This window comes from Lathamus discolor, chromosome 4 (assembly GCF_037157495.1).
Source record: "Lathamus discolor isolate bLatDis1 chromosome 4, bLatDis1.hap1, whole genome shotgun sequence".
NCBI lineage: Eukaryota > Metazoa > Chordata > Aves > Psittaciformes > Psittacidae > Lathamus > Lathamus discolor.
The window spans coordinates 22,583,963-22,611,697 of NC_088887.1; the positions used below are offsets into that span (position 1 = coordinate 22,583,963).

The following is a 27,735-nucleotide window of genomic DNA, read 5'->3' on the forward strand; positions in this document are numbered from 1 at the left end:
AAAGATTGCACTCTTGATCCAAGCATTTATTTGCTCTGTAGAGTTGGTCCTGTCTAACATGTAGAAATCTTTTCTGTTGTCTTCAGGTTGGAGATCTCAGAGAAATTCTATTGGATTGGCCAGGCAGGTTTCTTTTAATAATGGAGCAGGAACCTTATATCCCCTTTGAAGCAACAGGAATGTTTACTGCTGTCTAAACATGGGTGAGGATTTGCATCAACTTAGCAATAATAAAAGTGTGTAAAGTAACCCAGAAGTATAACCCTGCAGTTCTGTGCAGCTGTACTATACATGGCAATAGTTGAATTTTGTGTGTACAGGAGATTTCTTAGGAGGTGGCTGTAAACAATTGTCAGCTGGGCAGCAGCCCTAGTTAGCAAGGGGAGCTATTCTATAGAGTTACATGTTTCAAATAGATCAAGTGAATTCCACTTAAATATTTCTACTGTATGGTTGTTGACCTACTCCATGTTGGAAAGCTTACTGTTTTTCTCAACTTACAATAGGGAAGTTTACAAGGAGACTTTTGGAGAGCAGCATTTGTTTGGCACACAGTCTTTAGTGAATACATTAGGCAGAGAGCTCTTTCTAAGCTGTGATTTAGAGCCCCAGATTCACAAACATTTGAACTTAATTGCTGCTGAGGATGTTATGTTCATCCCCCCATGTTTGAGGAAATGGTTCACAAAACCTCTCAAGAAGAGAGATGTGTTCATGTTTCTCTTTTATAACAAGCTAATTAAAGCAATATTTATTTTGGTTAATTTCAGCTACTCTGTGACTTTATTATAAGTGAGCCATGGTGCTTGAAAGAGAGCCTATGGATGAAAACAGCCATCTTGGAGCTGAATGAAATCTCATAAATACGCATAAAAAAGCTTTTTCTTTATAATTTTTCTTTATAATTTCTATAAAACTGTATAAGAAAAAAAAATTCTTTATAATTTTATATCTTTTTTCTGTATAATTAAATATAATTTCTACAGCCTTTACTAAAGGCTGTAGAAATAGGACATTAATCTCAGTGGGTCTGTCCTTAGAGTGATGCTGCAGGGACAGAGCCAGTGCTTTGGATTTGATCTGTGTTTTACAAAATGAAGTCTGAATTTGGAGTATTGTAGCTCCTGAATGCCCTTAGTCTTCTAGAAAACTGTATGTTGCTGCTGGAAGGATTTTTTGGCTTGGTGTTCCTTTAGGTTTTGGGTTTTTTTGTTTTCCATAAGGAAAAGTAGGTTGCAAAGTCAGGATCATAGCTGAATCAAAATCAGAATCATAGCTGCAAATTTTTGATAATTTTGAGCCAGTTTATAATGAAGGCAGGAATCAGCACCAGAATATAGAACAGTCTTCTCCAAATTCTGTGCGTGTTTGAATGCATGTTCTGCTTTAAGAGCCCATCCCAACCTCCCTTATAAGTGGACAACTTGTTTGGAGTTGTCTTTTTAATGCAACTCCCACTGAATGCCTAGACTGGGTTTGGTACTTGCGTAACTTAAGTTTGATTTCTGGAGGGTTGGGGGATAAAAGGCAATTTGGACCAGGTGTTGCATCCTTTTGTAAGTTCACTGTCTCTTCTTCCTGTTCAGCACAGGACATTTAGTTTCTGTGATTTGTAGTGTGAGTTAAAAGGGCTTTCATTTAAAGACTTTACACTAAAACCAAGATTACAGAAAAGTTGAAATGAACACCTGAAAGAAGACACCCTAAAGGTGTTTCTCTTTTTGGCTACAGGAGTGGCTGTTAAACATCTGGTTTACTTTCCTCTGCTTTGCTTTAGGCAAAGAAAGTTAGGCAGTTGACCTTAATACTCTGATGAAATAAGCACTTGCTTTCTAAAACTGAGCTATGGGACCTCCCATTTTCTTCTGTAAATCTTTCAGTTCTGTAATTCTTTTTTTTTAGTTCCTCTTTGTTGTGGGGTTCTTTGTTTGGTGTTGGGGTTGTTTTTTAAATTTCTCTGTCCGCTGCTTTCAGCTGTGGAAGAGCTGTAGTTAATGGCACCTTGAAGCTCTCTGCAGGCAGCAGCCCTATCAAAATGGTTCTGTCAAATGCTTACCCACTTAGCTACAGTCACCTGAGGAAGGTAAGTTGGGAGCTGTACCCTGTGCTGAGTAGACCTTGTGGTGCAGAGGGCAGCCTGCCCCATATGATGACCAGGTTTATAAAGCGAAGGAACAGCTTACCAGGCCCTATGATGTCTTGTGCAGAGGGCAGCCTGCCCCATATGATGACCAGGTTTATAAAGCTAAGGAACAGCTTACCAGGCCCTGTGAATCTCACATGTCTGCTTTTCTGACATTCTGTGACCAAGTTTCTAGAGAAATATCTGGGTCTGAGTGAGCTTGTTTCTTTGCTCAGTTCTGTTTTTGTCTAGGGGGAGCAGGGTGGTGGGAGAGGAAATCAGGAAAATGCTAAAACTCGAACTGTGGGGCATGGTCTGACCAGCTTAGAGCAGTAGCTTCTCCCTATTCCTGTGCTACTGATGTGGTGACAAAACCTAGTAAGAATGCCTTGCAGCATGTATCTATATGCAGCATGTGCACTCATGTCACAGATTATAAAAAGAAATGTGTCTGGTCAGGCATGCCTTCAGCATCAGAAGTGACCACTGTGCGACTATGAAGGCTGAATCTTTATGCAGATCTTAAATGTTTAGAAATCTAATCCAAATGGTGTTGAAAACATGGCTATGCATGCTGTTCCCACCACTGATTTCAGTAGGAGTAGGGTGGTGCAACAGATCAGATGCCCAAAGGGCACTTCTCCAATGAGAAAGGAGAAGAAAACTGTTTCAGCAAGTATGGCAGAAATAGAGCTGGTTTAGTAGCAGATTAAATTATTCCCAAATAGCTTTATAAATGTTTCGTCTAGATATTTTTTCCATGGGGAGGGTATGAGAAGAAGAGGTAGAAGGAAATTTGAAATTTAGAGCAATAGTTTAATTAAGAACATTATTAGAGAGAGCTTGTTACAACTCATTTAAAATATACATGAGTAAGATCTTTTTTCCTATATTTTCTGATGAAGATATTGCTTTTCAGTTTTCTGTGTTTCAGACAATGCTAACTATAGTTGATGTTTTCACCTAGCTCTCATTAACTTCGATTTAACTGTCAAGTGGGCAGGACCTAAGAGAACATGGATCCCAATTAAAAGAGTAAATGGCCATAAAGCAAGCTTTGTAGTTAAGAACTTTACATTGAATTATATTAGAACAAATCCTGCCATAGCTGTAAATTCACATTTTCATTGATAAAGTCAGCTAATTACAATGCTAATGCACCACAGGAGGGATGCTGTCTTTTTAGATAAAGTACTTCAAAAGGATTTTATTATTGTTATTGCTATTATTAAAGAGCCTGCCACATGCTTCCTTCTTATGTTTTCCTTTTCTGGGAAAGTCCTGAAGTGTGATTCTTTGCTTCTCTTCATAAGCACAATGCAATCTCACTTTCCAATAAATATACTTTTTTTTTTTTCTCCTTAGAAAAAGTACTAACAAAAGCATTGCAAAATCTGTTGGACAGTTCATGTTCTGCCCTACAGTAGTGTCCATGGACGAGTTGTGGTGGGTTTTTGTTTGGTTTTAATACAAACAGCACCTGCTGATGCCCTTTGTTTAAAGGTTTAAAAATATAAAGGAGTCTTTACTGTTTAAAGCTTCAATACTACTGGTTTAAATTGCTTCACTGTAAAGGTTTCTGCATTTTTGAGGAGACAAGTGACCAAAGTCCCTTGATTGAACAGTGGAAGAACGAGGCAGGGTTATCTAGGTGGCCTGGGAAGACTTTCTGTGACTGGCCACCTATTGCTTCAATAGCTATTAGAAAACAGACATGGGCAGTCGGGGGCTAAGTTGCACTTTTCAGTATGGATATCCATGGTGGTAACTTCCGTGGTGACGGTAGTCATCTTGGTAACCTTCCTGGTATCCCTGGTGATAGCTATGGTAACCATACCCACCATACTCATCATCTGGGCACTGCATGCCAAGTGATTGCTGAATTGTCATTTCCTGTCGACGAAGCTGCATGGAATCAATCAGATCATACACAATCGCCATAGACCACATTGGAGAAGGATACCAGGATTTGACGTTTCCATCTTTCCCAACTAGAAGCATGGAGAAATATTCTGGGCTAATTTGGAAGTAATTTCTAATGTCTTTCACCAAGTTAGCTGGGATATCTTCTCGGTCTACAGTAGAGCTTCCTAGAAAGTAATCATAAAACCAGCATTGATATTTTGTTTAGGCAGTGATGATGTTTGTTAGCAACATGAGATAGTATGCAGGCCAATAGTTGGCAATGAAAAATTTTTGTCATTTACAAGTTCAGGATTTCCTGCTTCCAAAATGAAACAGTTTCAGTGTAAGCTAAAGATGTATTTTAAACAGTTTTATTAGGTTTAGTAAACTTTATTCTGTAGGCAGAAGCTACTGAAGTGTAGCACACCTTTCTATCACCCATCACACATGCACCTTTTTGGCTTCTATGCAGCTTGGGTCACTGGTTCTCATAATGCACAAGGCATATGTGAAAAACAGTCTCGGTAAAAGAAATCATGAGAAATAAGTGTGGTAGTGTGAAGAATTACAGGATGAAGTTGCTAGGTCATTTAATAGCAACAAACGCAGAGTTGTCTTGGCAGCAGGACTTTTACAAAGTGGCACATGCCTTACAAACTTGTTGAGGCTCTCTGGAGGAGGCCAGTAAGCTAGAAGGACTAGCACGCTTTCATGTTACAGAGCAGTCAGATTGGGGATGGGATAAATCAGCTGATTTTGTTCTTTCACTGATGGAGACAGCTGTTGGGCTTAACTAGTAACATTTGAAATGTGCCCTGACAGTGAGATCTCCTAAGAATAGCTACCTGAAGTAGCCTGCGAAGAGCAGATGGAATACTTACAGGGGGCTTGTAAAAAAGTGGAGAAAGACTTTTTACCAGGGCCAATAGAAACAGGGGTAATGGTTTTAAACTGAAAGAGGATAGATTTAGGTATAACCAAGAGGTTTTTCAGGTTGGGGGTGGTGCAACATGTGAACAGGTTTCCCAGAGAAGCAGTGTATGCCCTATCCCTGGAAGTGTTCAAGGCCAGATTGGACATGGCCTAGAACAACCTCTTCTAGTGAAAGAAGTCACTATTTTTGGCAGTAGAGTTGAACTATATCATCTTTAAAAGGTCCTTTACAGCCCAAACCATTCTATGAAGATGACTGAGGGACCCATATAAGAGGATCTGCTGAGTTGGTGTTCTATTAGCCCTGCAAACTCTTGCACACGTAAAAGGCACAGACATCTCTTCATCTTTGACAGCAAGGCAGGCAGAGAAGTGTACTTGGGATTGCACGTTTAGGTGGGAGATAAAGACGTCAGATGTCTTCCAAATGATATTTGGGCTTTTGTGTCCTGAAGAAGTTATATAATGTTTAGCACAGGAACACCAAGAAAGCTTTTTGTTTGCTTTTATATCGTCTTGTTTCTTGAAAGAAACAAAACAAAAGAGAAAAACATATTTGTACCCATCCCTCTAAAGAAATTACAGCAAAGAAACTATGTAATGTTCTTTGTGGGTAGTACTAAAGAAACTGGAAACAGTTACTTACCATTAATTGGATACAGCTCTAAGACACCTCCAATATCTTCTCCAAGTCCTAGCAATTTGAGTATAGTTATATGGCGCAGACCTATGGAGGAAGTGAAGGAGATTGGGGGTCAGACCAGGTCTTTGCTCATTCTGTGGCAGATTTCAGTTTAATCAGCCAGGTCTCTGTATGCTAAGTTAAGACCCAGTTTCAGCCAGCCCTCTAGGAGGAAGAGTTAGTGATTTATGTGAAATCTCTGCCAGTCACATCACCTGTCCCAAACACGGGGATAAGCTAGTGTGTCAAGTAAATATGGTATCAGTTGCACAAAAGCTGTTGCTAGTGTCCGAAGGACAGCCGCATTTGGAGTAGTCCTAGAACAGGGATGGGGATAAAGATACAAGCATCGAGCACACTGTTAAATTTGTAGAGGCCATTCCCCAAATTCAGAATGTTTCTGCACTGTTTTGTTCAAAGCTCTTACTTGTCATCTACACAGCAACGAAGTGTTTAGGGGCAATGTAACGTATCACGCTAAACTCTAAATGCGGGGAATGCTTCCGCCAGGCATTCGCTTCTTTCATTTGTTCTGGGCAGAGGCTTGAACTGTTGCCTCTGCTTTGAAGAAAGGCCTTAGGGGCTGTAGAAACTGTGTGATGTGAGTCTGTATCTACAAAATCATTGATGTAACTGTTTTTACAACTTGGAGGATAGATGCTTGGAAACATACCGCTTAGTTAAAACACCCATTGAGGACAAATGCTTTAGGAACTCACTGGGTCTCCTTCAAGCTGTCCCTAACAAAAGGTGGGGACAATTAACTGTTTTAATTACATTCCGTTCTTCAGGAAGCATTTTGCGGTAGTCCATCTCACAGTTTACTTCAGTAGTTACAAAGTGAGATGATTCTGATGATCTGAATGAAAGCCGGGTGGTTATGAATAAACAGTGATACTGTGCAGATCTCCAGGCATAACTGAAATGTATTGAAACAGCAGCTGTTTCATTCTGTTGTAGGAGTCAAGTCTACGCCCTGTGTGGGACTTGCATTACCAGGAACCTAAGTTAAGGAGCTTTCTCTGGGCTTTCTAATGGAAAAGCAGAAGAATGTTTCTGGGTCTTGCTTTTAATTGCCTCCTGGAAGATTCCATCTCTCTCCGCTAACTATGTAGTTGGCTCTTACGTACTTAGTTAGGGGGCTGGGATTGTCCTTGTTGGATAATATTTTTACAGGTTTTGGCAATGAAGCAGGACAGATAAAAAAAAAAAACACCAAACCGAAACCTAATGGCCATCATCTCCCTGATACCTGACCTGGTTCTGACCTGGGTATAGAGAATCTGACCTTCCCAAAGCATTGTACTTATGTGTTGATTTGTGCAGTAAGAAAAAGAAAACACCATTGAGCTCCTGAAGCACAAGCCTGGAGGGAAGCTTTGGAGTGCTAACCTTTTGTGCTTCACACAAATGATTCCAGGGAACAATTTAGCTGTCTTAGCTGTCTGAGGGGGCTTGCTGTACTACCTGTTTAGCACAATCTTTTCCATTTGGATGTGGAGTACCTACAGCAAACTATTCAGTTGTCAGACTCCTCAGACTGTCTAGATTCAGACTTGAGCAAAGGAACCCATCGCATCACCAGGAAGGATGTGGGTTTGGGGAGCAAGAGTATAATTTCTTTTGACTCACCAAAATTGCAGGCTTGTCCACTGAGAGCAGCAAGCTGCTGGGAATAAGCCCAGTCCTCATCACTGGGAGCAGAGATCACCACCAGCCTCCTTCTCCATCGGAACCTGGAAGGAGGAGAGAGTGTGACAGTGTACAGTGATAATATGTGACCCGAGTCCTGTCATAATCATAGAATAGAATAGAATAGTTAGGGTTGGAAAGGACCTCAAGATCATCTAGTTCCAACCCCCCTGCCATGGACAGGGACACCTCTCACTAAACCATCCCACACAATGCTTCATCCAACCTGGCCTTGAACACCGCCAGGGATGGAGCACTCACAACCTCCCTGGGCAACCGATTCCAGTGTCTCACCACCCTAACAGGAAAGAATTTCCTCCTTATATCCAATCTAAACTTCCCCTGTTTAAGTTGAATGTGTATCTGTAGCAGATCAGAGGCCGTGTCAAAAGATTGTTCAGAAACAGCCATTTCAGCCCAGGCTCCTGCACACTAGAGGACAGATTACAGTAAGGGCTTGTTCTAACCTTCTTCTCCATTACTTTACTCTGTAGGCTGAAGTATGTCATTCCTCTCACAACTTCTGAGTAACAGCTGTATGGGAGACCTTCCCAGTTCTGTCCATCACTGGGAGAGGATAAAGCCTATTTTGAATTTTACAGCTCTCAAACATCTGCTGCTTCACCAAACAAACACTGCAAAGCTTATGATCTTTGCTCAAAGATCTCTTCAGTAGTTACAATAATGCTGAGAAGTGTATATTCAAGAGAAAGAAACATTCCTGTAGAATTCCTCACTAAACATTGAGCTTTTACATCATTCGCCGCTGCTGGAACTGCACAGTTACTTTGCAGTCCAAGGCCTGTCTGAGAATTAGGGTGTATCTTCATTTCAGACATAGCTCATACTTCTGTGTAAATACTGACCTCTTTTTCTTCTACACCACACTCACTCAAAATACCTCTAACATGGTTTTAAATCTGAGCTTGTTTTTAAGAGTGTGGTTGTGTGAGCCTGTGGCCATATGAGGCATGCATGGGGCAATAAGATAAATCTTGGCTATTTCTTTAATATGGAACACCCCATCTAACCAAACTTTTGCACAAGGAGTGCTTTCCCTTGTCCTCTCAAGGAAAGTCACTGGCATAAGGACATTTGAAGGCTTGCAAAATTCTAACTACTGGGGTTTTAATACTCTCCAAGCAACTCCTTTTTTGAATAAAAGTACTTCTCCACTAAACCTAAATAAATCAGATTTATAGGAATTTGCAAAGCTGCAGGGATATTTTTGTATCAGGAAATGATCTTTTAAATGGATGCAGATGTTACTTTGTTACAATAATAGCCTGCCTTTCTGCAGAACCAACTGAAGGTCTCAAAATAAAGGCTAATGAAAAGGGTCAATTCTATTCCATTTGAGAGAAGCAGAAAATATGGTGGACTTGCTCAAAATCACAGAAGTTGCTGAAAGAATGGGGGATGCTGATGACTTTGTCTTGTTGACTGACTGATACTGCATGTATTTTTATAATTAAAAAAGTAAATCCTTGAAAAGCAAAGCTCCCACATTTTAATCTTACCCCGGAGGAAAAGCAAAGAGACATAGGTGTATGTATACAGTTATGTAAATAGGAGTGAGAAGCATTAAGAATCATATGCATGACGTGAGGAAATGGGGGAAATTTCATGTTGTTATTCTGAAAATAAGGAAAAAATCATCTTGTGATATTTTGTATAGCAAAAGCACCTGGGTACTGGTCTAGTGAAGATGTCCCTGCCCATGGCAGGGGGATTGGATCTTGAAGGTCCTTTCCAACCAAAGCCGTTCTGTGATTCTATGAAATAATAACTGAGAATGTAAACAGTGGATCGTATTTTTTTCCAGGGCATAAATCAGGATGGAATCATATCTGTGAGCTGTTTTAAGGTACTCTTAATCACTTTATGGATTTTTGAGTATCTCCTTTAGAGATGCACAGAGCTGAGAAAGGTTGAAAGCCACTCAAGCTGTTTACCCTTCTGCACCAGGTAATCCCTGTAATTGGTGTGCTTGTCAGGGGCTACATCTTACTGAAAAATTATTCAGTTGGTCTTTCACAGCTGTTATTTCAGCAACACTAATGTACACATTTATGCCTTATTTCTGATATCAGAAGCGACAGGCCAACAATTCTGTCCTAACAGATCTGCCAGAGCCTTCTCTGTGTGCATTCTTTCTTCCTCTTCTACCTATTTTGCATCCCATTCTTGTTTGTGAGCCCAGAGAGTAGTGCAGTCAGTGTCTTAGTGTTACGGGAGGACTCCCCCTTCAAACTCGAGGATCTTCTTCCAATACATGTAGCTTTTAAGCAGTACTCAAGCCACCTCTGGCTCTCATGGTCTCCTTTTACTCCAGCTTGTTAAGAACAATATTTGCATTATTGTAACTGACCTCCCCAGTGCGCAGCACTGGGAGATGATGCCAAGACTCTTGTTCAGCTGGGAGTATAATCTTGGACAAAGTTGGAATGAATCTTGCTGGGAATCTGACCAGTTAACATGGCTAGTGAAGCCCACCCAGTATTTAAAGCCTGATGCTCCTTGCTCAGATGACAAATGCATTCTGTGCAGCTGCAGATGTGTTTAGAAATGCAACATTCTGCATTTTTCCTGCCTTTTTTTCTAATGTGTGTTTATTACTAGGGCTGATTCCAGGAAAGAAGGATTTGGGGCCTGTCACTTTCCAGCATACAAGCTCTTTCTTGTGTTGGTCAGCTGTTCCTAACCTGTGGTTCTCCTTGATGGTCTTGAGGATGAATCACTGAGACCTAAACAGGAGGTGGTGAAGTGGGTTGGGTGAATCTATTTAAAGGTTCCTTCTGTTGAAATGGCCAGTGAATTTTAAAATGTTTATGAACCAAGAGCCTATTCATTTTCCTATTGCTTCTTTCCTCCTCAAGTTATAATCCACACTGCCTCAGTTATTTATCGCTATTTGACATTAACAGTGTATTCCCATGGATTCTGATAGTAGGTGAGGAGGATGCAGTAGTTAAAACCTCGAGTAATGAGTAGCCATAATTTCACATAAATTATCCTGTGATAGAGGGATCTGTATCTGCGCAGGTCTTCTGTGGATCTGAATTCCCACAGTCCAGATATGTTTATTGCCTGGAATTCAGGTCTCGCAGGTAGAGCAGTAACACAGCATATAGCAATTGCATAAGCAAAACTGTCTTACTGCAGAAGGTCTCTCAAACATTTTGCAAGACTTGTGCAAGACCTTTAGTAATATGCATGACTAATACTGGCAAAGACCAACTGTTATCTCAAGTAGGATAAGAAAGAAGTTACAGAGAATTAATTACTGATTCGAGCTACATGGAAAGGATTAGAATGGGATTAATGAGATTGTGATGGTTGATAATTGAAACACATAAACACCGTGTTTCATGCATTTAAAACACTGAGCTAACATCTGTGAATTAATCCTTATTTGCTCTTCTAATACAAATCAGTGTTATTATCTCCATGTCATTATGGGGGAACTGAGGTACAGAAAATTAGTGTCCAAAGAATGTGCAGTCAGGATACACAGCATACAGCCTGACTTCTAGTGCTTTATACAAGACCGCATTCAGGCTATGGCTACACCTCTGAATTTGCTAAGCACTCTAAGTACTGAGAAATCTATATTAAAAAATCACAGAAATAGTTGAATGGGTATTTTTTCAATAAGACAATAATTAGAACTAGCAGCAGATAAAGAACAGAAGGTAATACCTGGATAAGAAGCTCTCAAGGGATTGCTTCTTGTCTTCTTTGCAGACAATGCCCTCTTTTTTCTGTCTTTCCATGTCTTTAATTCGTGACTGGAAAGTGTCGATCAAATCAAACACAGATTTCATTGCTATAGGTACTTCGTAATATTGCTGTTATAAAAAAAGAACAGATGGATGAAAGGATGCGCATATTGGGAGTCTTTCTGCAGGTATCACAGAACTGTGGGATATATAGAGATCCAAGCATTCCTGTTTACACACAAGTAACAAGGCCTAAAGCAGATTAGAAACCATGGAAAATTGTATTAGTTTTTCCATCAGAGTGCTCTTTGGAAATGACATATTTTCAGTATTTTCCCAATGTGATAAGGCCAGGCCATTGCAGGCAACAAATTGTCATTATTCTCTTTTGTAAGCCCATTTAACAAAAGCATTGCCCATATGCAATATGCTGTCATCCTCATGAGCAGTCAAACTGTGGTTTAGAATACCAGGTACTACAATAAAACCCCTGCCTGTGGGAGCTCTTGTTCCTATGGTGTCAGATCAGACGCTAGCAGAAACCCACAATTCCTGAAATCCCCTGACTGCAGAAACCAAAGATAACTACCTAACTCCTGAAAAATTCTCTTACTGTCCTTTTTCTTGTCCTCCAGCAATAACCAAGTCCTGCATCAGTCGCTTATGTGCCCTCACATACAAGCCTGTAGTGTATAATTTACTATGGGGTTTTTTCACTTTTTTTCCTGTTTTTCCAATGCCTTTTCTTCCAAAGAGTTAAAAACCTCACCTTGACCTTCATATCAGTGTCTGTCAGCACCATGAAGAAGTCATTGTAGGTCATCCCATACTCTTTCCTCAACTCACTGATGAGTTGCTGGTCCACAAGATCTTCATCCTCTATCACTTTCATGGGCTTTTCATTATCTTAATGTGAGACAAAGGAGAAATGAAAGTAATCACGGAATCACACAGCACTCTGCCTTTAATTTCACCTGAAACAAGGGGGAAAATTCATTTCCCAAAAGCCTTCTTCCAGCTGCACAGGCAAGATGTTAAAAAAACATCAATATGGCGCTATGCCTTTTAACTGTCCAGTTTTCAGTCCCAGTATTTCCTGAAACAGTCTATCCTGGGGCACATGCACTTCACTATTCAATGTTTCTACTTGATTTTAGAAAATTTTGGTTACCTACTCTTTCCTGGAAAGATCTTTTAGATTTCCTTGTTTGTTTGTTTTCAATATTCTTATGTATGTATATGCATGTACTAATCATTTCACCAGCTCCTGAAATGCAGCCATTTCTGGAACAGAAAATAGGAACAATGTAGGACAGGGGCTAGAAAGCACCATATCCAAATGAAACAGCATAGAGAATCTGGGCCAGTAAAATATAGCTAGAACAGCTTAGGTTGGCCAGGATACTAGAGTTAACCTGGCCAGTCTTAAAAACTTACACGGGAGGCTTAGTAACTACAAGAAACAAGAAACTGTAATGTGTCTTGACTACCACAGTCCTAGCTCTTCAGCTTTCTCTGTGTACCTTGCCACGGCACTCCTCCTACGTCAGCCTGCTGGTGTTCATTTCCTATTCTGGGACCCACACAGGAACAAACTTACTTTTGACAGTGACTTGTATGTACTTACTGCTCTACCCTAAGAAAACATTCAGAAATACCTCAGGAGAAAAAGACCTCTGAAGACAGAGACTTGAAGCCTGTATAAGACAAGCCTGTAGAGGTACTGGGTACCTTACTTCCCCTGGAACCAGGGTGCATCATGTCCAAGTCCTGAAAAATGTTTCAGGGGAGAGAAGAAAGCCACAAATGCTGGCCTGCCTTTCAAGCTTGGAAATGATTTCTAGGGAGAAAAAGAAAAGAAGTTAATCTAATTGCCTCTTTTCAATTCACTACTTGTCCCTGACCTCCACTTCATAAAGAAAGAGCATAAAGATCAGCACGAAGAACAGTGGGAGTCAAGACTGTCTGCTGCTACCCGCAAAGTCCTCACTCTCTTTGCTTTTTCTAGACAGGTCACTGAAAGAGTACAGAGACTTTTCTTTATACTTCCTTAGCAGCTAGACAGGCTGGGAAATTGAGCTACTCCTTAGAAATAATTCAGATAAGGCTAAAAAGAAGTTCAACAGTGTTGTAGCAGTACAGTGGCCTGATAGATTAGGTATTGGCTTTGAGTGTAAAGTCAGACATCAGCCTGGGGCTGGTGTTTAGTTGACTAAAGCCCTGTTCCCATGAGCTGGGGAAAAGACCACATGGCTAACCTGGAGTGAAGAGAAGCCCTTTGAAGTGACAGTCAGTTTTCGTATCATTACAATGTGAAACTGCGAAATGTTCTTTGCTTTCAGTATGAGCTAATCTTAGCTGAACAGTGTTAATGAGCTCTCTTTTATTTACTGCTTCTAAATGTGTTTGAAATTGTGGACTTTTCTATTGTTGTCATGTGTATTTTAGTCCAAAGATGCATCACTACAAGTAAACTTCATCGTGAAGAGTGCTCAGGCTTCTCACTGCATAAATACTATGACCTAATTGGGTTTTAGGAGCTTTTGATGCCTCTGGTGCTGAAGGAGAGTGAGCCATGAAAAGGTCGTGCAAGCAGGAAGGGTAGAGGAGAAGGGGGGATAAATAGAAAGATGTTTATGTTAAACTTTCTTAAAAGCTCAGAATTTGGCTTTTTGTTGAAAAAATGTAAGGTGAACTTCATGTAAGGTTTAACTTGTACTCCTGTTTTTCTTCAAGAAGTTAATTTCTCCTGTGAGAATTCAGTTGTTGTATACAGTTGTGTGGTTTGGGGAAAGTTTGGGTGTAGATTAAATTTGGAACAGGCAGAAAGAGTATGGTGTATGTCAGTGAATGTCTGCTTATGAGCCAGATTGGAGCTAAATATAATCCTAAACAGTTCACTGACAGGCAGATGGATCTCGGTACACAAAAAGTGCCCTTGAGTAACCTTGGCTTGAAGTGAAAAATCCTGTGCCGCTCCAGATTTGTCAACAAGGTGCACAGTCTGGCAGGATTTGTGGCTCACTGTCATTCAGGGACACAAGACTCCTGATCCCCGCTAGGTGCTCTCCCTCTGACTGTAGAGGAGGTACGGCTGGAAGCCAGACATAAATCTGTGATTTTCTGTCCTGTTGTATGCCAGACCTGAAATACCCTGGAGCTGGTGTGGTCCTGAGCTTTCTGTTCCAGCACACATCTCTTCCGAGGGTCTGGTAAAACCAGGTGAACTTTCAGAGGAATGATGGACTTATAAGCCAAAGTAGCAACTTTTATACTATTTCTATGCCTTCATCCCATGGTAGTGTTAACCTTTAGACACACACAACAATGAGATTGTTTGCATGATTCAAGAGACACCTAAGTGTAAGTGGTTTGCTGGACTGGGACTGAAGTCTGCCCAAATCCTACTGTTATGAAAGAAAAGGTTCTCACTGGCTTAGATGGGTGCTTCCCTGGACCTGGACCTGGACACTGACACCAGTTGTTTCAAAGCTGCCTAAGAGAGATAGATGCCCAGTATGGGAATTCTGTACATAAAAAGGTGATACTAAATATGGCTGAATGAGCTGCTTTGCAAATCCTGCGTAGTCTGATTTATAGTCTGAAACTTCTGGCTTCAATTACATGAACCTCTTTAAAATAGCCAGCAATAAGCAGTCACACTGATTGGGTATCTAGCTTTATGCATAAAGAGAGGCAGTAGGACTTTAAATAGTAAACTTTGTAATATCAGGTACGCTGGTGCACATGTGTAAGGTTGTCCCTACCTAAAAGCTATGGTTGAAATCTTCTAAATTAATATCTATTTACCAGTACAAAGGCGAAAATGCACCTGGACCTGCTGTTGCTGTGGAGGAGAATGCTCACTTTGTGGACATAGCGAAATTAGCTCTTAAGCCTAGGAAAGATGATCCTGGGAAGGAAGGGAACTCACAGCAAGGGTTCTAACTGGTGTGCTTCTCTCTGAACTGGCTTTAGCCAGTGCGTGCCCCTGAAAAATGGAGCTTTACCACAATCTCATGAGGAGTGCAAAGGCAAGAGACAATGCTATATGGCAGGGTGGGGAGATAATAATATTGAACTTTAAACCAGAATTAATTTGGGCCAAGTTTTGAATATAATCTTAAACAGTTCCCTTCAGCATTTCCTGCCTCCAGTCTCCTCTCCTTCGTGACAACAGCCAGTTTCTTTAAGCAGTGTTTAAATTGTGCTAGCCAGTATCTAGCTATCCATGGCTGATGTCTTGTGAAAGCAAGGACATGGGGGCATCATAAAAGGGTAGCCATTTAGTTAGATGGTGACGATGGTATTCAACATATTGGTAGACCTGAGCCTAATTTCTTCTTTTTGTCTGATGCCCTCATCATGTTTTTCTGCCTTTTCACTGTTCTACTGGCTTTAACAATTCCCACAAAGAAAGCTAAAGGTGCTCAAGTTACGTCACTGGAAGCCTAAACATGGAAAATACCAGAGACACATACGTAAATACAAAAGGGAGGTAGCTAGCATGAAAGAAGGAATAGGTGTGAAAGTACAACTGAACCCCAACAAATAATCTTGCTTAAATCTTGACCCAAGATGGAGAGATTTCTCCCTTTGCTGTCTGTATTTTGCCCACAAAATGGAAAAATTATTAAAAAAACAAAAGAACCTAGCTGGAAGTGGTCAATTTTCATGCTGCTGTTGTTCATGGTGCCAAAAATTGTGATGACTGAAATCTTCCTCGTTGCCATCTTGCAGAAGCTCTCCAGATACTCATCTCGCTGCTGTACATACATGGTGTTGTCCGCCTTGGGTGTTGTGATCAGCTGGTTGGTGGCAGAGACAAAAGGGCTTGTTTAGTGTAAGGAATGAAGCAGATGGTTATTTTACTGAAGGAGAACTAGTCACTATCTGCAAACTGGGCTTTCTTTACCACAGATCTGTTGACAGCTGTGTAGCCTTGTTTTATTTGTTTGTGTCTGGAGTGTACATTTAGGCCTGACTAACCCAAAGGTCTTCAACCAGCCACAGGAAGGCTTTAGGAAGCATGGCCAGCTGGTGGCACAAACTCCTCCCATGCCTCTCCACAGTGCTGGTAGAAGAATGGCACTGAATTTTACGGAAAATCATGTACTCTCCTGTTATCCCTTGCCCTGCCAATCACACCAGGTCTTCCTCACAGCCTTTTCAATGGTTCCATGATCTAGGATCTCCCCTACTCGCCGACAGCAGGAGCACTGGGAACATGGCAGCTGCAGCAGTATCCAGCAGAAGGTGGAGAAGAATGCCTCAGCTGGAGCAATGTAATCAATCTAACTGGCAGCAGTGAATTACAATCAAGCACCTGCCAGTGATTCCCCAAACACAAAGGGAGTTGGAATCCAAATACAAATTTTGTGATTTAAGGTCATAAATAATCACCAGAATCCTTCAATTGCAAACCTATGCTTTGTTCTGCAACCGGTTTAATCCTTTTGTAGCTGCCTACTTTAAGTCTGTAGGGCCTGGAGGGGAGTTTTTATGATACGCTCCTTTAAAATCCGGTTCATCAATGTACTGAAATGTAAGAGGCATTTCTGGGCTTATAAGATCTTTCGTTTATGCAAAGACCCCCTGGCATGACTACAGCACTGGGACATGAAGGTGAATGAAAGTCAGACACAAAGAGGATTTGATTTCTGGGCCGTAACATGTAACATGTTGCTTTTAAATTGCATAGAAATGCTTCAAATGAGAAAAGGATCATGAGAAGGATTTGAGGACTGAGATCAAAACCAGACCACTGTTTTGTTTTGTCCTCCCTAGTTTTGGATGCCATAAGCAGGAACACAGTCAAGTCTGTATCTGATCTACTTCATCAAACCTTGTAGAACAAAGCAGGGAATAGTTAAGAGGCAAAGCAAACTTAAAATCAAAGCATTGTGCCAGGACTCTTTCAATCCTTGCAGTATATACACTGTCTCTATTTGTATTTGCATGCACCTGTGTATTTGTGAATGTGCATATATATGCACGTGGGTATAAATAGAGTCATATATAAACTCTCAGTCAGCATTTTATCACCACAGAGAAGTAAACCAAGAACCCAAATTCATTAAGCCAAGATTTCTTAACACTAGCAAGACTGCAATGAAAGCCCCACTGTAGAGAGGTGGGGCTGCAGGACTCAAAACACAAACTTTTTTTTTTCAGTTTCTGTAGCTGGGTCCTATATTCGTCATTAATTGAACTTGACCCAGAATAGCCTTCAAAATTCTGGATGTTTGGAATTCACACTGAAATCTGCACTCTGAAATCCTTAATGATGTGTAGGACTTAAAAACCCAGGTCCCTCTCAAGAGAATTTTGAGAGGACTGAAACAATGTCCTTGGGTATGAGTCTATTAAAGAGGTGTCTGAAAGACAAGTAAAGCAATGGGAAATAATTCAGGCAGAGCCACTTCTGCAGCAGTGTGGGCTAATTCTCTAGAGAGGGAGTTCAAAGACTCATGAATGACAAGAGTTCATCTAGCTGAAAGGAGTGACCTTATGTGAACTGAACATTTTGATAGGAAGGGGTGCAAATAGGCATGGCTGTGTATTCAAAGAAGCTTGAGAAGTTGTTTTCCACATGTGCTGTGTGTGGTGAAGCAATAGCAGAGACCAGCCACTGCTTTCACCAATAACTGGCTAAAACTTACTCTTCAAGAAACTTAGAGCAAGAAGGCTGAGGATGGCATTAGATACTGGGAAAATGAAGTGCAGTGTAGCATAATCGTTTGTCTTCAGTGAGTTTTGGTCTGACAACCTGAGATTGTACAATTCTTTTCTTGGAGATCCAGGTGAGAGGTAGCCTAGTACCAGAAGGTGCAAATTTCAGACCGTCTTTTAAGTTGCCAGGACTGTGCTGCTGCAATGATTAGCAGCCTGACATCTATGAACTCTGCTTTTGGCTCCTTTTTCAAATTTGTTTTTATTTGTCCTGATGCTACACATATTCTTGGAAACCACAATGTTGAGATATGTGACCAGATTTCAAAGATCCCAAACTTCTGTGCAGTTTCTCTCTCCGAGCTTTTGATTTGGCAAAGTGTTAGTCAACAAGTAACTTATAGGCATTATTTGCAAAATTCAATGAGATTACTCTTCTCCAACATGACTGCTAGCTCTGCACATCCCCTACAGCTGAAAGAGTGGGGATGGGGAGAAGAAAGTTGCCCTCTGCTCAGGACTGTGAATCATCATCAGAACGATTAATTAAATCCCAGTAGTTGAAATCTTAGCTATTTGTGTTGGAATATGGGCATGAAAAGTAAAAGCTACATTTGTGACACTGACTATTGGACAATAACTGGGAAACAGGCCAGCTGGCAGTGGAATTATTGCAAGAAACCAGCTCCCACAATAATATTTTTAAAGAACTGTTTTTCAAAGTGTACCTTTCAGGGTATGTGCCATCTGCCAGAAAAAACATTGGTACTTCAGTTAAAGCGGTTTCCTGTCCCAGGTGAAGTGGTGTTTTAGGTAAGTTGTTGGAAAAACACACAACACTATTAAACCCTCAGACAAGTAACTCCAGACCATGCAGAGTTTCTCAGACTTGAAAACTTACCATAGTGTTATAGTTAATAAAAACAGCAGGAGAAAAAACCAAACCAAAATGAAGTTTGCACAGGATCTCTGAAGATGTCTAGGAGATTCGAATGCAAAGTTCTTATCAGGAAGAATGGCAGATATAACAATCCTACCTCAGGGCATCTCATCATATGCTTTTGTGCATATCCTCAGTCAGACATGCTCCAGTACTGCCAAGCCGTCTGGCTTGCTTCCAGTTTTAGGACACCAGCACCAATATAAAACAGGTATGCCAGCTGGCAGGACATGCGGAGCGTCAAAATGTGGTAACATTGGCAAGTAACTCAAAGCAATGAATGGATGTAATCCACACTGGGCCCTTGTTGTATCAATCATAACTATACAGATCCTGAGATGTACATATCCACTGGAAACAAAACAATCTGATGGCTATGTGGTTGCTTGTGGAAGTGACTGGAAAGAGGTTTTATCCTAATTCCTGATTGACTGAGCTTCATACAGCATGTAGGATTTCCAACACGAGACTGCAAGACCTTCCCTGATGGAAATAATTGTTTGTCTAGAAATTTTGCCTCCTAAATGAAAGGACAAATCCAGAAGAATACAAAACCACTGTAAGCGTTCTGTTCCACATATCCTTACTAGGAGGGAGATATGATTTCATTTAGGTAGTAAGATTCAGATGAACGAGTTACTTACAATGAGCCGCCTTTTGCCTTCAAAATATTCCAGGAGGTCAGTCACTGATTTCCTGGGAGGCTGTAGGAAAGGCTTCTTGTTGGGCTTGGGGAAATCCTCATTCTCAGTCCTGCTCCCCTTCTTGTTCTTCTTGCTACGGTCTTTGTCCTGCTTGCTCTTTTTCTCAGCTTTGTCCTTCTTGGACTGCTTATCACTCTTCTGCAGCTTGTCAGGTCTGTCCTTCTTCTTCTTCTTCTCAGGTTTATCCGTTCGCTCATGCTTCTTTGATTGTTTTCCTTTCTTTGGGGGAATATTTCCTGCTGTAAACTCTTCTTCTAAATGGGAACTAGAAGGCTTGTTTGGGTCGTATTTATCTTCATATTCATTGTTCAATATCTTTTCTTGGGCCTTCTTTTTTGGTGGTTTAGTCTTAGTTGGTTTGTGTTGCCCTGGTGTAACACTCAGGTCCCTATGGTTATAGTCCTTTCTGTCAGTTCGATTGTCTTTAAATCTACCCACGTTTGCCTTTGTGTAGTGCACTGAGGGAGCTGTTGGGACCTCAGTGAAACTGTCATAGCGGGCAGCTTTGCTTGGTTTCCGTGTGGCTGCTGGGTGCTTCTCCAGGTGGCCACGCTGCCGGTCCCTGCGGTTTGCCTTCCACACAGGAGGGTAGAAATCCTCAGAGGCTGTGACTTGAGGTGTGGTGGTATCTGGGGCTACTGGAAGTCTGTGGTACTCTGTGGTGGAATGTGACTTTGTGGTCCAGGTCCTCTGTGTCGTGGGGAGGGGTGTAGTTGTTGTTGTAGACCGGCTTGCTGTTGTCACTGCCCGGGTGGTGGCACGGGTAGTTATGGTGGTGGGAGGGAGGGTTGTGGTTCTTGCTGTAGGCAGAGGAGTGGCCACTGTGGTTGTCATTGGTTTCCGCACCATTTTGGTCCTTGTTGGCTGATTACTGCTCTTCCTTGGCTCCTCCTTCCTTGCTGACACCTGGACATGTCCACCACCAGGGGTAGGTTGGGTGCTGCCCCCATGACTGCTTTCCTCAACCACTTGTCCCTCTACCCCTGCTGCTTTGCAAGTCTGGACGAAGCCTTTCTGCCTCATCTTCTCAATTTTTCTGATGGGGTTCTGATCAATGACTTCGTACATGGCCTCTAACCTGACTGGATAAGGGTACCTTTCCTCTACCTGCAGAGTTTTCTTCAACAGCACCATGCCAAATTTCCCCTTCTCCAGTTTCAGAAAGCTCATGAGCTTAGGGATGAGGGCAGGATCAAGTGGCTGCTCCAGGATTTTTCCTTCATTGGTTATCCTTCTGACTTTTCCTCCTTCTTCCCCTTCTTCATGGAACAACACAATCTGCTGGATGTGCCTCTCGGCCAGTTCACAGTAAACATCATTTTTCAGCAGGCTCATCATGAGCCGATAGTAGCCCTCAGAGGCATGGGGAGCAGAAATGACCCACACCCGATTTTTCCCAGCAAAGCTGGCCAGAATATTGGGGGAACTTGACCCTGAAGGGAAGCGTGCCACCCGTGACTGTGAAGAAGAGGATATCCCTTCATCCTTAATCATCTCAGACTTGGAGTATTTGGCTGCAGCTGTGAGTCTCTGTACCCATCTCATTCTGGTCCCCATGCCCCTGACCTGGGAACGTGCTTCCCCTTGCGGGAGATTGGCAGGTGGCTTTGGAGGTCCTGAAGAATCCCTTTTGGTGACAGGGTGTCGGGGATTTGCACTTGAATCCCTTAGGGGTGCTCCAGACCTCTCCAGGAGGCTGCTTGGAGCCTTGTAAGCCAGGGGCACTTTCCTAACTCCATGGCTGCCTCCCTCCGCTAGCCTCTCTGCCTTCTCAGAGCTGCACACTAGCCATGCTGCCCACAGCAGGGCTAAGCTGAGAGCTGGCCTCCAGTTCATTGTGCAATCTGCTTGAGGGGAGGAGGAGAAAGAGAAAAAGTTAGATGTTAACAGTATGATGACATCTTGCGCAAGTGGTGAAAAAAACAAAGCATAGGCTAGTGAGATTTTGTGATTTTAAAGTGCTGATTACACCTCAGTCCTGCCTTGGTGGCTTTGTACAGTTTAGAGTTATTTTTGGAAATGCACAAAGTGGATCGTTTTATTAAAAAATGAGATCATCTGTCTGTAACATGACTCTGTCTATCCAAAAGGACACGGTGATCTGCATCCTTCTCTCTATCTCTCTCACGCTTTCACATAACACTCATGCAAACATGCACAGAGAAAGGGTCCAGTACATAGAGCAGAAAGCTAAGAATTTGACTTGAGACTTACACTCTCAGGGAAGTTCGCCTTCCAGGGATGAGGTTTCACGTCTTTTTCCTTTAAAAGGAGACCAGTGCCATACAAGTTTGCTGCTGTGATTTATCTTTAAGCAGCCCAACAGGTCCCAGAGTCTGCTCGTCTCCCCGTGTATCTTTTAACTTCCTTTTTTCTTCACCTTCTCGAGAAATGGGATGAGGTTAGCGGAAATTTCCTTTGGGATCTTTGCTTCTCCATTTACCTGCAAGTCTGGCTTTTTGCTGTACTGGTTACCGACACAGGCAGGGATTTCATTTAAGAAATGGTAACTCCTGGCTGCTCCGAGTCTCTCTCTTTTAAACTTCCCAAGCCTCTTTCCCACTCCTTGTTTCCTCAGTCTCGTTTAGCTCCTTTGTTTCCAGAGAGGAAATCACCAGCATTAATATATTTTCCAGGCTGAAGAAAAACAGAGGAATGTGATGCTGAAAAAAAAAGAGAATGCTTCCCTTTCCCCTTTCTCCACACTTCGACAAAAGCAAATGGAAGAAGACTCGTCTTTTTCCCTTCTTGTCTGGCTGCGGTCCCAGAAATGTCAGGGTAACCCCAGCCCTCCTCCGAACCAGCCTCAGACAACAGTGGCCACTGGAAATGGGGGAAACTTCACTCAGGATTTAACAGCTCAGCAGAACCCGCCTCCTCCCCACTCTGACACAGGGAGGGAGGAGGAAGGCTCTGGGAGCTGAAACACTGCACAGCATCACAGAGCACTTCAGAGGGGGTGACTCCAGCCTTAACTCTTTCCTTCACGTGTCCCAGCTCCCCGACGCTCCCCAGCCTCAGCTTTCTCTTTCCGCCCATTAAACCAACACTGTATGGATAAAAAAATAGTCCTGTGAGAAGTGCATTTCTGAATCACTGTCAATAACAGCATTGAAGTTCAGGAGTTATTATTTTCTAACCCCATTTTTCATTCCCCTTTTCCTTGTTTGCTTTCTGGGAGTTCTGCAGTGAAATCCAATTTCTCTTCACTTTGCAATCAATTTCCCTTGCAGGTCCTCATGTATGTCAGTGTAGTCTTTTCTGCAAGCATCATATGGGCATGGCTTTTTGTTAATTTGAAGTTTTAAAAAGATCAGGATTTTTATTATTGTACTGAAATTAGAGTTGTACATATTTCCCATGAATGTGCACTACCAATGGAAGAAAAATGAGGAAAGGTGCAAACATACCTACAGAGACATGGATAAAAACAGGGTCATGTCCTTTGCTCTCTCTTCATGATGTAAATGACACCATTCTATTGAGCTGACGTAAACTGGCACAGCTACGCTGCCAGCATCTGGTCTTTAGCCGATTGTCACTGGCTTCAGTGTGTCATGCACCTTCAGTGTAAAACACAACTTAATTGTAGCTGATGGACAATACCTGAAAACATCCAAGACCTTAATAAGACTTATACTTTATTTCATTTATTTATAGAGATGCTGTTATAATATACTGGATATTATCTGTGACAACATACTGGATTTGACCTCAGTTATCAAGGTTGGGGGGAGGAGAGGGGGAAAGGTGCACCTTCTACTTCCCTTACAATTATTTTTTCAAGCATAAAAACCTTCCTTTTCTTTCTCTCTTTCCTTATTTGCTTCATTTTTGCATTAAGTTGCCCAATGCACTGATAAGCATTAACAGTGATTTTGCTAATGTGTGCCCACAGTTTGTATTCTGTGGCCAGTGGTTTGCCCTGAAGGTTGGGGAGGATGCTAAATGCCTGTGCTCACATTAACATGAGTACAAAAATGCCCAGTATCTCCCAGAGTATCATATCCTGCATCCACTGGGAGGTAGAAGGATTGTACCTCTCACAAGGATCACAAAGCCGGAGTTCTGCAGAGCAAAATGGGGAACATTTTTCACTTAAATTAGTGTCAGGTTTGCTGGTTTATTAATCTTGAACAAAAAAAAAAAAAAAAAAAGAAAAGTCTCTAAACATTACGCTGTTCCATTGTGACATTTTAAAGAAACTGTAATTCAGAATGAATTTTTCATTTCAATGTTTCCAAATTTCCAGCTTTATTACAAAGATCTAAAAAAGTAGTGACCCGACAAAGCTGAGGCCAAGTATTTAATTTGGGGTAAATTAATTAAAAAAAACCCCAGAACTAAGTGACTTTTTTTTTTTTTTGATGATAATTTGAAACCACAGAGACAAAATATCACTTGTCTGCACACGTCTAATGAAGCCAAAGAAAACACACTCAGTACATGACAGCAAAGGAAGAAACCAGTTTTCCATATTAGCTCTGCTGTCTATCCTATCCAATTATAGATACACTAAGGAATTTCTGTGAAGACTTTGCTTTCCTCTCCCAACCTGATTAACGAAAGTAGCATGCTACAGAACCTGTCTTAAATGTATTAAAGGCTGACAGATAAGTGAAGATGATAGATTGTGAGGCAGCTGTAGGGAGGGACTAGCACACAATAAGACATGGGGCCACAGGGATTATTCTCAAAGCTGATGTTTGTTGGTATCTTTATCTGAGGTGAGGAATAAACTTGAAATGACTGATGGAAATATTTGGCATCAGAATTTCATAGAAAGTAAATAATTTATGCAAGCCAACATGGGACTCCTGGTAAAGTGAACATATATTTTAAAGGGCCAACGCAAGGTCATAAGGCAAGAAGCAAAAAAAATGCACAAACCTTGCATAAGATAAAGAACAATACCGTAGAAGGCAGCTATTCTGTAAGTGGTTTAAAGGTCACAGTATGTAAGCCAATGGAAACAAGCTTTCAATGTGATATTGCAGCAAGGAGAAAGTCTGCCAGCATCCCAATGAGAACTTGGGAAGTCATATGTAGTTCCAAAAAGGTGGTTACTGCCATGCACATCAGGCTTTTCAAAAGGATTTCAAAGTCTTCAAAAAGTTAATTGATGCCTAGATATTATCCTATTGAAATGGAGGTGGGGAAATAACTATATGGAAGGCACAGCCACAAGCTGGTCTTCTCATGCATACACAGGAAAGAAGTTCTGAAAATAAATTGCTTTTTAATCCAGCAGAGGAAGGCAGGAGGATAACCAATGATTAGGGACTAAATCTTGACAAACTCAGACTTGAAGGAATTGCAATTGCTTGACATTTTTAATATTGGTCTCAGTTAACCTCTGGGATAATTTCCTCAAGAATGTGGTGGTTTTCTGCTGCTTAGTCCTCAAATCAAGGCTCTAAGAGACCTTCTTGGCTGGACTGGAAGTCATGGCAAAATGATGGAATGAGATCCCTATGGACACATCTATATAGGAAATTTGAGATCAAAAAGGCACCCACCCCTGAAGCGTGCAGCTCACTGGAGGCTTATAGAAATGAATTCTATAGCCCACTGAACTGACATGAGCAATTTGAGAAAGGTGGAATGCAATGTACAAAGCCTGTAGCCGTCAGAGTGGCTTTAATAAGGAACTGAGAGTTAATGCTATGCCCACAAAGGGAAAATACATCTATCTTTAAGGATGACAGCCTGTGAGTCTATATTCTGCTTTAGGTATCAGACTCTGTCAGGCTCTACGTATCCAGTGTGTGAAGGGGTGTGCATGCAACTACACTGTTTCAGCTGCTGAAGAATTAACAGCAAAGTGTTGTGGTTTAAACCCAGCCACACAGCTCGTTCACTCACTCCCCTCCTTCTTCCTCCCACTCCCAAAGGGATGAGGATGAGAATCAAAAGAATGCAACTCCCATGGGCTGAGATAAGAACAGCCCAGTAACTGAGGTATAACACAAATCACTGCTGCTACCACCAATAATAATGATGATAAAGGAAATAACAAGGGAAGAGAATACAACACCCCAGCAACAGTCAACTGATAACTGGCCCAACCCCAACCGAGCACCGACCAATACCTCATCCAACCCTGCAGTGCCCTAGCCCTTCCGGGTAACTCTCAGGTACATCCTGGGCATGTCGTGCTGTGGTATGGAATACCTCTTTGGCTAGTTTGGGTCAGGTGTCCTGTCTCTGCTTCCTCTCAGCTTCCCCTCCTCCCTGGCAGAGCATGAGGCTCAGAAAGTCCTTGATCAGACTAAAACATTTGAGCGGTAACTAAAAACATCAGTGTTATCAGTGCTGTTCCCAGGCTGAAAGTCAAAACACAGCGCTGCACCAGCTACCAAGAAGGAGAAAAATGACTGCTACTGCTGAACCCAGAACACAAAGTCAGCTACTTCCTGAACTAGGATTCTTTCTCAGTCCTACAAAACCTGGAGAAATAAGGTAGCAGCAAGAGGGAGACAGACAGAGGAGCAAGTGGGAAGATCTTTCCTTTTAAAAAGAATTCCAGCAATCCTTCAGAGTGTGGGAGCTTACAAGGAAGGTGAAAGGACGGAAGGAGCTTAGGAAAACTGGCATTAGCTGCTTTGTACAGTGCTGGGAAGCTGGGAGCCAGATAAGCAGGTGTAGGTTCCCTGCTGATGCTGGTGGGGGGTTATTAGAGTAGAGAGCACCAGAGCCTGAATCCTGTGAAGCCAGACATTGTTGATGCTCTGAGAAGGGACAGGTTTCTTGAACCCTGCTGGTTCCTTGCTTTCCTGAGAGGGGAGGAGGCTATTATTAGTGATATGACTGGGGTCACAACCCAGCCGGCAGCTGGGGAAATAACAACTGGTAGTGTAGACAGGGGAATGGTGCTGCAGCCCCTCATACGGAAGCAGGAAAAGGAGTCAGTACAGAGAAGCTTGCAAAAGCAGTGACCCATAATAAAAAGAGCAATGCCTGGTTAGTCGGATCAAGCTCCTAGAACAGAAAGGCGCTTTTGATAAATAGGTTGGCCTCATTTAAGTCTTCACTTTTTAAATATATGTTTTTCTGAGAAGTCCCCAGGAATATTGCTTAGAACCTGGTGGTGCAATGTGACACTTCAGGCTTTAAAAATATTACAAACTTTAAATTTAGGAGTTTTAAGCTGAGGCTAAGCCTCCCAGATACTGACAGGGTTGCAGACCCAAAGGTTCAGGCTATGTTTGAGATGAAATTCTGAGGTCTGGGTGTTATTATTGGGCTGTGCTCAAGGTGACCTTGATTTTAGCACCTCTCCTTGTCTGGTTTACAGGGTTTCCTGGTGAGAGGAAGGCTCTCACATAGACCCATTTCTTGTTCTACATCTGGTTGACATCTGGGATGGAAACATCAGCCAGGAAGAATAAAACATCATCTGGCCAGGCATGACACAAGTTCTACCCCAAACTGACTGATGCAACTGGTGTTATGTGCACTAAGGTGAAAGTGTTATACATGTGAACATATGAATACAAAGATTGCCATCTGCTGGCCTTGCGAACAGTGTTACCTAGTCACAAGCTAATGGAAGCGATAAAGCCATTGCCGTGTGCTGCGTTTCTTAATGGTACAGCTGCTGACGGATAGCATTCAGAAATAGTCTTGGGACAGTTACAGGCTGTCAGTTGCAGAAATAGTTGGGAAACAGAGAGTTCATTAGCTGCAATCAATGAGTGGGGCCTCTCTTACAGCAATATAACCCCGCAGGGAAGCTGTACTACTGGCATCTCATGATACTGATGTTCAACACCGTCTCACAAAGTGTTGTTAGTCACCTCTCACAGATCACATGCCTGCACAGCTAAATCAATTTGGCCGTGGCAATGAACTCACCAGCTGCAAGGGCATGGATTCTTATCTCACTTTTGCACCTCTGCACCAGAGGGCTTAATGCTAGCCACTCCACCTCCTTTCTCTGGCATGCTTTCTTTGTCCCTCTCCCTTCCTTTGTCTGGGGGACTGCCAGTCGATGTCAAGCCCCTCTGAACAGAGGGGGAATTCTCTCCTGGCTCTCACAGCCCTGCTTTGTGGTACAAAGCAGATTTAAGCTGGTGCTTATGCAACTTCTCTCTTTGCACAAATATTAGGGCTTGCTTTCTTAATGCAGAGCTTCCAGGTCCGATCTCTTTGGTAACTGTTTTGTCCAAATGCAATCACTTATGGCTTTGCACACTTGGAAGAAGATCAAGTAGAAATTGTCCTGAAATACAATCAGCTCATTCACTGACCAGGGAAGACAGCTCTCCTCTGCACTGCAGAGGAGTTCCTTTGAGGAGGAGCTTCAATGGGATTCAGCTAGAAAACAGAGCCCACTGATTCAAATGGGGTTGTTCCTTGCA

The 27,735-nt window shown here is 42.0% G+C and overlaps 1 protein-coding gene and 1 long non-coding RNA gene across 3 annotated transcripts; one reads left to right on the forward strand and one right to left on the reverse strand.

Annotated features, from left to right (window-relative positions):
* The first annotated feature begins 923 nt into the window (after positions 1 to 923).
* On the forward strand, positions 924 to 27,618 carry LOC136013184 (uncharacterized). The gene is made up of 3 exons (XR_010612178.1): positions 924 to 2,083; positions 9,160 to 9,201; positions 26,670 to 27,618. It is a non-coding gene; the product is annotated as an uncharacterized LOC136013184 (long non-coding RNA).
* CCDC80 (coiled-coil domain containing 80) lies at positions 2,918 to 22,217 on the reverse strand. 2 transcript variants are annotated; one of them, XM_065676658.1, is made up of 8 exons: positions 21,587 to 22,217; positions 19,313 to 21,216; positions 15,708 to 15,864; positions 11,826 to 11,962; positions 11,037 to 11,185; positions 7,275 to 7,378; positions 5,607 to 5,687; positions 2,918 to 4,212 (listed from the first exon to the last, which is right to left on the reverse strand). In XM_065676658.1, the coding sequence occupies exons 2-8, from the start codon at positions 21,206 to 21,208 to the stop codon at positions 3,866 to 3,868; spliced, it is 2,871 nt and encodes a 956-aa protein (XP_065532730.1). In that variant the 5' UTR covers positions 21,209 to 21,216; positions 21,587 to 22,217; the 3' UTR covers positions 2,918 to 3,865. The 2 variants fall into 2 exon arrangements, with proteins under 2 accessions (XP_065532730.1, XP_065532731.1); XM_065676659.1 differs by having other exon boundaries at positions 19,313 to 21,219.
* Positions 27,619 to 27,735: the final 117 nt, after the last annotated feature.

Coding starts and splice junctions, on each gene's coding strand:
- CCDC80 (XM_065676658.1), bottom strand. CDS start 21,208: ATGAACTGGAGGCCAGCTCTCAGCTTAGCCCTGCTGTGGGCAGCATGG. Junction 7,379..11,036: donor CTTGAGAGCTTCTTATCCAG/GTATTACCTTCT, acceptor TCCTCCTTCCAG/GTTCCGATGGAGAAGGAGGC. Junction 5,688..7,274: donor TGGACAAGCCTGCAATTTTG/GTGAGTCAAAAG, acceptor CTTCCTCCATAG/GTCTGCGCCATATAACTATA.